The 12,369-nt window shown below is 45.2% G+C and overlaps 2 protein-coding genes across 2 annotated transcripts in view; one reads left to right on the top strand and one right to left on the bottom strand.

Annotated features, from left to right (window-relative positions):
* The window catches only part of LOC132472464 (potassium/sodium hyperpolarization-activated cyclic nucleotide-gated channel 4-like), a 10,006-nt gene extending 9,212 nt beyond the window's left edge, over nt 1-794 (bottom strand). Inside the window, exon 1 of the mRNA XM_060072071.1 lies at nt 680-794. Coding sequence (XP_059928054.1) covers nt 680-794 — 115 coding nt within the window. The remainder of the gene's footprint in view (nt 1-679) is intronic.
* A 144-nt stretch (nt 795-938) lies between these two features.
* Nucleotides 939-12,369, top strand: part of LOC132472463 (potassium/sodium hyperpolarization-activated cyclic nucleotide-gated channel 4-like) — a 67,475-nt gene continuing 56,044 nt past the window's right edge. The window contains 1 exon segment of the mRNA XM_060072070.1: nt 939-1,365. Coding sequence (XP_059928053.1) covers nt 939-1,365 — 427 coding nt within the window.

Raw genomic sequence — 12,369 nt, 5'->3', positions numbered from 1 at the left:
GCACATTACTCTGTTTGTGGCTGCATCAAATATCACCGAATAACTCAGATCACCGCTCTCTGAATTAATGAAACGAAACACCGGATCAGATCCTGTAAGGGAACATCACAATTAGTATTTACGGTGCGCACTTTACGCACTGCTTCTCCCTTTGCAAACCAATCCAACCTCCTCAGCCTCCACCTGTGTTCCCCAGACCATGTCAGTCCCCCGGGGCTCGGCTTACACTCACGAAAGGCTGGCCAACCTGTAGCCCCAACTTAAAAAGACAGGAGGAGGATTTAAGAATGGGAAGAGCATGCCCCTTTAACCAAGGTGGGCTGAGCTTATGCGCCGTCCTCGCTCCTATGGCAACCCCACAGAGCAGCAGGATGGATATTCAACATCACCAAAACGCGCTCCGGATGACTGGTGCCAGCGGTCCTCGGATGCTACTGAATGTTACAGGAATGTCTTCTGTATCTCTGTCACCTGGCGAGACACGGACGAGACGGAGAGGCATCATCCACCGCGCCTGACCTTCTTGTCTCCACCCCCCCCCCCCCCACACACCCCTTTCCCCCCTGTCGTTCGGCGTGTCCCTCACATGTCAGGCTAAGGTGACTTTACAACAGTTTTTTTCCCCCACTTTTGCGCACAATGTCGGAGCGCCACCAATATGTAGGCTACCTCGACACACGGATGACCCACTGGACCGCCCGGGAGATGTCTGACCACAGAGGCAAACTGTCGGACAGCATCCGATGAGGACGAGCATCTCTTGAGTCAGTGAAGGCACGGTCGTCTTTGGCCATGTTTCCTATTTTCCTGAAAGCTTCCCAACGAGCTCTGAGCTGATCGCTCTGGCCAACACACAGGGAGACCATAACCGGTGATAATCGATACAGCCAAACAGCCTGGATTGATTTCTTTCAATTTGATTGTATCGCAATGTCATAATGGAGAGGTTGCAGTCCTCCATGCGTAAAAGGCTCTACAGTTTGCCACAGCACATTGGACACAAAGCGTCCATCATGGGGGAAGGAGAAGACGGAGACAAGGACACCCGAAGGAAGAGCATCAGGATGAAGCCTCTGCCGTCCCCGTCGCCGACCTCTGGGGGAAGCTGCAGAGGCATCGGGGAAACCAAAAGTGGGGAATCGGTCATCATGGAGACGGACATTGGGAGACAATCGAAGACGAGCTCGAACGGAGATTGCCGTCGGTTTCGTGGGAGCCTCTCCTCCATCACAAGTCGGCATGTGCACGACTCGGAGTCCGCGGAGGAGAGGCGACTCATCACCGAGGCGGGGGACGTCACCCCGAGCGAGGAGAGCCCCCCCGGAGCGGTCGGTGGCGGGCCGGAGCAAGTTGCGCAAGGAGCCAGTGGGAGCCAAGATGGTTCCCCGGATCAACAATCAGGGTTCATAAAGTTAGATGGCAGTGATCAGATTTCGCCGGACGATGAGACGTTATATCAAGCAGGGTTCATGCACAGACAATTTGGAGCAATGCTTCAACCAGGGGTCAATAAGTTCTCCCTTCGGATGTTTGGGAGTGAAAAGGCTGTAGAAAGGGAACAAGAGCGGGTTAAATCCGCTGGATTTTGGATAATTCACCCATACAGTGATTTCAGGTAAGAGGACCGGGTGCCATGCACCACAGTGACGGATTTAAATTGATTTCATATTTGGGGTGGTGGTGATTATTGGCTTCACGCAGGCCTTGTTGTAGCTTGACAGTTTTCACAATCAAACATGCCAAGCTATCCACAGTTATGTTTTCCTTTCATCAACATTTTCAATTAGGCTTTTCCAAAATATAATGAATCAGTATTTTAACTAGTTCATTAATTATAATTGAATAGCCTACTAATTGCGTTTGTGCACATGATTTATTTAATTTTCACAGAGACAATATAACAATGAAAAATAAGCATTAAAATGGATCCTTTACTTGACCTCACAATGCATACACTTAATGATACTAAAAAACGAACAAGCCTAGGAGAGCATAGGCCCTTATGCACTAATGACCATAACATCAGGGCTGAGGTGGAGCTGTTTGCTATACATTTAAGCCATGGTAGAAATCCAGGACGACCACTGACAGGTGGGCCAACCCCTATATTGACCAATAATTTTTAATAATTTAATAATAATAATTGACCAAACATCTCCCTATTAAATAAAATAAAACAAACGTTGTCTTGACATCCTGTCTTGAGACAACTATTGTTCCATTACCTCATGTATCTTTACCTCAAGCAAGTTAAACAGCAAACTGGTTCTGTAGAAGTGAGTGGTGGAAATCTGTTACCACAGGATTTCACATTCTGTTCAATTAATTAAGAAGTGCCCTTGACTGTGTCATTGTCCTTATGCATGGCCTCAGATGGGGCTATGAATGGTGTGAGTGTGTGTGTTTGTGTGTGTGTGTGTGTGTGTGTGTGTGTGTGTGTGTGTGTGTGTGTGTGTGTGTGTGTGTGTGTGTGTGTGTGTGTGTGTGTGTGTGTGTGTTTGTGTGTTTGCATGTATTTGTTTAAAGAAGAATAGTTTGTTTTCTTGTGAAAAGTAATCTCACATTTTTGTGTGTGTATGAGTATGTGTGTTTAAACATCTTACGAAATGGATCAAAATCAGACAATCCCTTGTTGCAGAATCTACTTAAAACCAGCCTTAATACACCAGGGCCCTGACCATGAAACAACGCCATCAACAAAGTGCCTTCTCCTAGCACAACAGACAAGATCAACATGGACTGTGCTTCTTTGTAGTGAGGCAGGGTTGAAGCATAGTTTATCCAGCATGTCATCTTCAACTCCTCTTTCAGCATTTCCCTGCTGGCAACTCACAGTTCAATGTCACTTGGTCTCGCACTGTAGATCACTGCGTTGGGCAATCTACATCAAAGTCACTTCTGTTGTCTGCCTGGACGTTGGCTTTCTATATTTGGTATCTTTTAGCGCCGTCGATCCTTTGTTCTGTCCAAGGAGAGGCGAAAAGGGGGCGGTTAGGCCTGCTATCCCTGAACTATGGCGATGTGTGTTCACCATGTTTACACAGCAGCCATGGACACAGGGAGTCAAGTCAATTTCACTGGCGAAAATGTAGTGTTTGTGACCTGTGACCTCTTGAGAGCAGAGAGATTATGTGTGTGTGTGTGTGTGTGGGGGGGGGGGGGGGGCTGGGTGCTCCTCAATCCGCGTACGCCAGACTTCCAAGTCGAAAGTCGAAGATCTCCCAGCTTTCTTGAGGCATTTCTCGAAGGAACGCCCCATTTTTTTCTTAATCTTTCGGAAATCTAAGAGTAGACCGAAAGCAGTGATAACGCTATCAACAAAATCGCTGTATATAAAGTTGTATATACAATATAAAGTTGTGTCGTTTGTTTTCGGGCGGGTTTGCTAAAGAGGCTAATGTAGCTAATAATAAACAACGATTAGCCAATTTTATGACACAATCACAAAGACGAACAGGAACGCTATAAATGCTGCGACACCGGAAGTGACTCGGAAGGCATGTGTCTGAGGATTCACGAACACACCATAAGTGACAAAGGAGCCAATCAGGGAGGTAAACATAAATGAATACTGTTTCCTATTAAGAACAATTTGTTTCTTTCATCATAAATTCTACTGGCAAGAAATGCTAGTTGTATACAGGTACGTCACCAAAACTGTCGATGCATTTTAATGTTTCATACAAGTTAAGCTGGAGTGTTTGCCCCTTTTTATATTGTATTACAAATATTTTTTCAATAATTTGCTTGTATTACACACACGCACACACACACACACACACACACACACACACACACACACACACACACACACACACACACACACACACACACGCGAGTTTTGTATAATGCCAGCAACCAGAGGAGGAGCAATATCTTCCAGAGGGAAAGAAGGATTAAAAAGGGGCACCATAATCCAATTGACAACCTCATTTCCAGATCCAAAGCCGAACAGCCTCTTTCCTTTCCAAACATGCATCTTCCAGATGGGCCGAGTGGTCAGTTAGCTAACCAGCCGCGGCCATAGAAGAGACTTACTGCTTCATTTTCAGTATTTTGTTTTGAGTATTGAAAAAGAAGCCATTTCACTGAAATAATACATTGTGTAATTATTATTTTAAATGATTTGCAAGTGGAAATACTGATAATCCGAATGCAAGAGGGATGTTTGCCCTATATCTATTCATGCTTATTCATGCTCAGATTTATTCTATATACTGCTGTAAAGATTGGCCTTGGGCATCATCTGTGACATGGTCTCCCTGTGTAGTGACTGGACCATTAAGTTGTGGTTCTAATAAGGCACGTGTTTATGAAATTCACCTCTAAGTCTCCTTTCACAATTTTCATCCTCCAACCATTTTGGAAAGCCTTCCCATGAAAGTAAGGTTAATAATCAAATTTAGTCAAGCATCACAGGAATAGGTATCCTCGATTCGGTTTCCATTTTGTTTCAGTGAAATAAGCAATTGCTAGAGGCCAGTGTAAATCGACAATCCACATAATGCACATAAATTGCAAGTGTTTGTTGCTGTAGTTTTATGTTTGTGTGCGCGTGTATTGTGGCGTGTTTAGAGAAGCGTGTGATTCACTTCAGGTGGATTACAGTTGATTGGAGAGCGTGTTTTGCTGTTGATTGTGTCTGATCTCGTGGGACCTCCTTGTCATGGGGAATTCATTGTAAGATGATATTGAAAACTCTTCAGGCAGATCCCACCTGGAAGGGAGGAAGGCAGCATTATCTTCTGGTCAGACTCACACAGAAACTGTGAAATGCTAAATCCCAGCTAAAAAGGGGCAACATCTTGTGAGTTCTCACAGTGCTTGTCTTCTGCGTTTATTGACATTTATTGACCTGCTACAATTCAATCCAATCTCATAAATGAAGATCACCAACAAAGTAGAAAAAGGAAAGATGCCACGCGGCCCACGCCAGGCTGTTGCAACTATCCATTGCCTACATAACAGCTTCCGTAAGTAAATCAGTGCATATAATTCCCCGCTGATGCACCCCAAACGGTATTGATTGATATAACGATCGATAACATGATTGATTTTGAACGTTAATGGAATAAGCCTGCTGCCGTGTCTCTCTAAACGGTAGAACACAGAGATTAAAGATGGCTCCGAAAGTGAGGTAATCAAAATAGGCTGCCCGTTTCCGACCATGAATATCAGGAGCCGGGAGATTATTACAGCACAATCTATTTAATGGAGGTAGCCAAAGGTGCCTAGTTGGAGGGGGGGGATGCCTGTCATTGCGGTAGAGTGATTGAAATGTACAGTTTGACCTCAGCACCTGTGCGGGCCTGTGTAACCATCTGATCACTCCCTACAGGGTTGCACACTTGTGTTTATCGTTTCTCTGTGTTGCGTTTCCAATGTCATTTCACCCCAATATTTAATCTAATATTTGAGGCGACAAAACCCACAGTGAGATTTCATTGATTCCACTTGATTTAGTTATGGGTTGATCTGAGAGGATCATACTCCTTTTCAGATTGGGTAAAGCACCACGCACACCACTGTGGCTTCCAGTGGATGGCTCTGCTGTGCGTTTGCTATAACATCAGTTTCTGATCCCTCCAGATGGATACACAGCCCCCACATCCATCCTCAAGTTTGTCCTTTCTAACACTTTTCTGTATTACATTTATTCACTTTGCCATGAACAGACATGTTTGATTATTGTATCAGTTTTATTTAATTTATTATATCAGGAAGGGGGATGGTGAGAAATCCTCTCTCTCTCTCTCTCTCTCTCTCTCTCTCTCTCTCTCTCGCGCTCTCTCGCTCTCTCTCTCTCTCTTTCTCTCTGTCTCTTTCTCTATCTCTCTCACTCTCCCTCTCTCTTTCCCCCATATCTCTTTCTCTCTCTATCGCTCTCCCTCTTCCCTCTTCCATCTCCCTCTCTTTCCCCTCTTTCCCTTCCACTTGTTTTCTCTCTTTCTCTTTCTCTCTTTCTTGCTTACACTCTCTCGCTTCTTCTCTCTCTTTCTCTCCTCTCTCTCTCTCTCTCTCTCTCTCTCTCTCTCTCTCTCTCTCTCTCTCTCTCTCTCTCTCTCTCTCTCTCTCTCTCTGTCTCTCTCAGGGCTTGTGTGTCATGTACGTGACACCAGGGTGACTGGTACAGGATTCTCGGCATTCTGCTAGACACACCCAGCCTCTGGCTATACCAGCAGACCAAGCCTCTACTAGCAGACCCAGCCTCTGGCTACAGACCCAGCCTCGGACTGTAACAGCAGATCCAGGCTCTGACTGTAACAGCAGACCCAGCCTCTGGCTATAACAGACCCAGGCTCTCTCTGTAACAGCAGACCCAGGCTCTGACTGTAACAGCAGACCCAGGCTCTGGCTATAACAGACCCAGCCTCTACCAGCAGACCAGCTCTTTGCTGGCATGCCACACCCTCTTCTAGAAAATGGAAACACATGCACTTTGAATACACATCGAGAAGAGGGCGTGTACATTAGGATACAATTTATGATCAGTTTTTGTGCTGTACCCTTCAGCCAAGGAGAAATTACAGGTGGGAGGACAAATTAAGATTTATAGAGACAGAACAATTCGTTGCAAACGGCTATAAATAAAGAGCTTGTTTTAGTATTTTATGAATGCCGTTTATATATTCATGACATCATTTCACAGTTTGTACATTATCCTTTGAAGAAATAACAAAAAAACTCATTAAAAGAGAAATGTTGTGCTGTTTTCTTCTGGTAACTCAGTCTAGTGTTTGGGTTATAATCAGTGATGCTGGAGGCGGCAGCTACTGTCATTACAGGTATAATCTACCAATAGTACACCACATGCTCCTCATCCTGATTATAGACACTTTTGTAATTCTGACATATTGCACCACTATCCTCCTTAAACAAAGACTGAAAAAACAAGCCCTTTTATATAATACTGCCTTTTGCCGATTCTAAATCAATCATCCTGCTATGTCCCTTAAAGCAGTTTGCACATTAGCAGCACTTTACACAATGCGGTGGTATTATGGTTCTAATACTGCAAAGAAATTCATCAAAAACTTTTTTTCCGTTTTGCATGACTCTCTGACTCTTTCTTTGTATGAGGTGTTTTGTATCGTAAACGGCTGAGGGGGACAGGTACTGCTTCATATATATACGCTGGATGAAGCAGTCACCTTGTAACCACCTTGAGGAGGCTGGAACAGCACTCGCCTGGTGGTTGCTCCGTACCTGTCACTGTGTTCACTGAGTATGTGATCCTGTTTCCTCAAGTGCCCTTTTCTCTACTCACCTTAACAATGGTGTTTTACTTTCGAGCGTAACAAACGGTCTAAAGAAATGAACAGATGCATAAAGCGCCATACTATATATAAAGGCCTGCTATCTTTTATATCTCGACACAGTGTGGTTGCAATTATTGCTGATTACATCTCGGAATATTTTGTTTGAATCAGACGCATAACATTAATAATGAATCAGTTCATAAGTAGTAAGTTGCATTTTGATAAATGATACATTTTGCACACATAGCACAGGGACAGTGAGATGTCATTTCCAAGTCCACAGGGTTGGCCTTGGATGACAAAAGGATCTCCCATCGTCAGGGCCTTTGAGGATAAGTGTCTTCCCTTACCCAAGGATTCCCCTGTGAATGCTACCTTTGACCTTTTCAACCATGGGGGGCAGACCCTGACCATATCTGTTTTTTCGTGATAACCATTATCGTGCATTAGTAGCGCACATCGCAGCAACATTCCATTTTTTCTCGCTAGATCAAAACTCGTAATCTGCCCTCCCCCATTCAGAGTGCAGGGATGCTGTAATTTCCCGACCACATGGCCAGACCTATAAAGGTCACTCCCCACGCTGTGTCGTAATTGACATTTGACTATTAATTCATCCTTATTAACTCTCAAACATGCACATCTTTAAATTATTTGAGTGAGGGCACATAGGGTTGCTTGAAAAAAAGAAGAAGAAGAAAACTGTCCATATTCGGCCGTGGTGATTGATTGGTGAAACACACAGGAAGCAGTAGGGCTCCTACGCAGAGAGCGACGGCAGTCCACCAGTGTGTGCAATGAAAGCAGCCAGGGTATGTGGGCTGCCTTGATTCACGTGGAGTGCTTTCCCGGATCAATATGTTTAGCCTGGATAACCGCACGCTGGGCGTCTCGAAGGCTTCGACTTCGACAAATGGCTCAATTGTGAGAAACGCCGTGTTGAGATGGAGGCTGCTTCCATTACCTCGACGTTAAGGGGGACTCCCTTCTCACTGTCCTCCGTCTCGCCAAGACAATGGCTTGTCTCTCCCCTCCCTCTGGTACTGGGCACAGCGGGCCACAATTACCTCTCTCTGTTCAAGTTTTATTTGATTATTTCCAAAACCAATGGCACTTGCCTCATCAGTTTTACCAAAAGCTGATGTGTTAAATCAAACGCCCGATACAGTTTGGAGCACACAATCGAGAAATGATAACACGAACAAATAAACAAGATTAATCCTGCCCCATTTGGGCTTTGCTGCATGATAAGCTTTCACTTTGCTAACTCACGCAGACCAGCAAAAACCAGATCAACTCTGCATGTCCTCCACGATGTGATTTCATTTCATGCTTAAAATGTCTTCTTAGCGCGGGTTTTCCATCAATGCTAGCTTTTAAGCTGTATTAATTTTGGGCTTTATTTCCCTGCCCCCTTTTTTTTTATTCACATCCGTGTCCTCTTTTGACAAGAGAATCAGAATACTTATTTGAGTAAGCCTAGTCAGTGATACAGTATGGAGAGGGAAACATCGACGGAAATAAGGTCTCCTGGCTCTTGACCCAGAGGTGTGGCTCAAAAGGTGTGCAGTGCTTTCCCTGCACACTTGCAAGGCCTTTGTCTTTTCTTGTTCTTCTTCACAATAATAAGTGTCACACCCTGCCTCATTTCACATCCATCCATGTTATTTTTCCTCTCAACCCGTTTTCCTTTTACTTTTTGTTGTTGTTGTTGTTGTTGTTGTTGTTGTAGTTGTTGCTGTGTGTCCTTCGTGACCTCTGACCTCCAGATCAACATTTTGAAAGCGGATGGGAAAGGCTTTCATGCTGCCTCGTCCATTTGCTGATTGCATCACCTGGTTGACGGACGTAATGGCTGGGGGGGCGGGTGGTGGAGACGGAGGTGACAATGTTGACCACGTTGCCCCCCCTCACTCTGCTATCACAGACAATGCATCAACATCATTCTTTATTGGCAACCCTTCCTCCCTTCCTCCCTCCCTCCCCTCCTCTCTCTCTCTCCTTTGCTCACGCTCTGTCTCTTTTTAGCTCTCTCTCCCCCTGCTGTTGTCCGACGGGTGCTGATGGGGGCTGGAACACGCGGGGCGGAGAGTGGGGTCAGCGGCCAGTGTCTTCCCTGCCAGGCGCGGTAGCTGGCTGATAGAGGGCGTCTTGACATGAGGCAGAGGACCCCCCCTGGGAGATAACAAGGCATTAGGATACAAAAACCAACAAACAAACCAACTGGAATGCAATTAGTGGCAGAGTCACGCTCCACAAAACTTCCAGGACTCGAGATATTTTACAATAGATGCTGACGCAGACCAGCTGCCACGCTGTCTGTCAGTGTGCTGGGTGTGAGGTCCTGTTGCTGCCAGCCCGTCAGTCCACCCAGCCATGCCATCTTTTGTGTTAACTTACTTCTCCGGGTTATGTGATGGACGTTGGACTTGTTTTGCTGACTGCTCAGATCTGTGTCCCGGGTAGTCTGGTGGGATCCCAGCGCTGGGACCCCTCGGAACATCACAGGCACAAAGATGGCTGATTTTATAGGGCAAGAGAGGGAAGAACCACGGCCAAAAAACGCTTCAGTGGAAGTCTATAATAGAAGGACTACGATAATCAGGTTTGCGTTATAATCTGTTAATTTTGCTCCTCAAACAGGAGGAATTCAATATTTTATTACTATGGTTGATACAATTAAGCAACACAAACACACATTCTGGCGATGTGAAGGCCCCCCACATCGTATCCAGTAATGAATGAGCAACACCCTGACTACCCATCTCCTCTCTGTGATATCAGTGAACTCTTAAGGGTGAGTAATGCTAAGGTAGGTTGAGGGAGCTCTGTTCTGCATACGGTTGTCAGGTTCGGTGAATGAGCAAAATCTTTCATCTAAAACCATTAACAATGGTTTGGGATGGTAGAACGGAGAAGAGAAGGGAGGAGTGAAGGCATCTTGCTTGAGGATTCCTACAGGTAGACCACTGACAATCGGGTCCGAAATAGGATCCTTTCAACAAAATACACTTTCCCCTGGAGACTTCCTGAAACATCTCCACAGGGAGATCTGTGTCATTATCCACACAGTTGGAGCACTGAAATGCAAAACTGTTAATTGTTAATCAGTAATCTGCCAGATAATTGCTGAATTTTCGCCCGATAAAAGTGCTCAAGGAAGATAATTTGCGATTGAATGCATGACCCTTCTAAAAAAAGAATAATGTATTCTGTAATTTAAATACAGCTCAAACCATCACACAGCGAGAGCAGTAGGAACGGTTTCAACTAGGGGTGTTTCCGTACTGATTAGAGTTATCACAACACATAACCCTCGTGGCTATGTTAAGTGATGCATTAGAGGCGTTCAATCGAAGCGTAAACTGGAGTGGTGATGCATAAGATACTAATCATAAAGGCAGCAGCCATGCAGAACATCACGCTGTTGCGGATTACTGCCGTGACTCGATCAGTCATCGTCATATGTTAGGCCGGAATTCTTTTATGGGGTCAACTCTCCGTCAGGGGGGTTACATCTCTATCTCGGGCTGTGATATGTGTCAGGTGTGACATTGTCTTTGTCCCCGTTGGCTTGGTGAAGTGGCTCCTCATCCCTGCACATCCCTGAGCTTATGGCAGGTGCACTCACCTTGTGATTCTGCCCTAGCCTACGACTGATAGAGTTCTTGCTGCGGCTTTAGGTTAGGCTTATTCTTTTCCAGTGGATTTCCTTTCCCCCCCCCACCCCCCCCCCCACCCCCTCCCCGACTGTGTAGGTATTTAACGAAGCTCTCAGTTTTCCCATAGTATAAGGCTGGGTAGATTTGTCTTACTGATGGGATCCTCTTAGCCTAGGTCTCATAAAACACGGCACCGAGCCTAAATATAGCTACCTGCTAGCGCGCAGACGGCGTGCCAGCCACGTGCAGGGGTGTAGCCGCCGGCGAGTGCTCAGGAATCGCAGTTTTGACACTTCCCCTGGAGTCGCTGACAACTGAAATTGGAGTCACCCTTTGAACCGATTCCTTTGTTATTTGAACTCCGAGACATCAGCAGTTCTGTCACGTTTGCGAAACATATGGCGTCTTCAACCCCTCTTTTCTTCTGTTAACATTTGACTTGGAAGTTTGCTGCTTCGTCACCTTTCTGTTTTGTTGTGGTATATTCTTCTTTCTGAACACTTTCATTTATACTCATTTGGTGCCTTGTCACATGCGCCCAGGGCTGAATGGATTCCCCCATCTGAACGAAACATTCCATGGTTGTCGATCCATACCCACACACACACACACACACACGCACACTCTTTCTGTCTCTGTCTCTCTCACATGCACAAACAAACACAGAGAAAGAGAAACAGACAAACACACACGCACACCTTGTGTGTGTGCTTGCATGTCTGTTTATCTCTCTCTCTCCCTCTCATTCTCACACACACACACACACACACACACACACACACACACACACACACACACACACACACACACACACACACACACACACACACACACACACACACACACAGCCACACATACTGTAGATATAGGCAACGTGATGCTGCATGCACTTATCCGAGATGTCTTTACTGACAAGAAATTCAGAAATTCTTGAACTGCCCAAAATTCATGGTAGCCTATTCATGGTAAATCAATATGCACAAGGGCAAACATTCAGAGACATCACAACAGGAAAACATACACAGACAAAACAAGACAATGAATTATTCAGGGGAAACACAATATTTCATATTCGTAAACAGATAAAACTCAATCATTTACTCGGATCCAACAAGAGCATCTCTACGCCTGTGAGGTGTAACCCACACCTCGTTCACACGTTTATGGTTTTTCTAAAATCGCAAGGTTTTTCGTTCTGCGTTTTGCCCTCTGCCCCAAACCAGAATGCAGTTTCAGTTCACTGAAAACAAAGCCTTTCGAATTTATTTTATTTTTTTCAAATATCGACTTCCTATGTATTCTTACAAACGGCTGCACGGCTGGTTCGCAGCAGTTTTTAGGCATTTTCATGACCTTGATATACACATCGCAATTGTTCTTTCCAACATTGAGCATGAATCAAAAACCTACAAACAATGGGTGGACTACCAGTGTGTTTACTTGTGGCT

This window comes from Gadus macrocephalus, chromosome 14, assembly GCF_031168955.1.
Source record: "Gadus macrocephalus chromosome 14, ASM3116895v1".
In the NCBI taxonomy this organism is placed as follows: Eukaryota; Metazoa; Chordata; class Actinopteri; order Gadiformes; family Gadidae; genus Gadus; species Gadus macrocephalus.
Note: the sequence above shows the minus strand (reverse complement) of the source record. Positions and strands in the feature narration are given on the sequence as shown.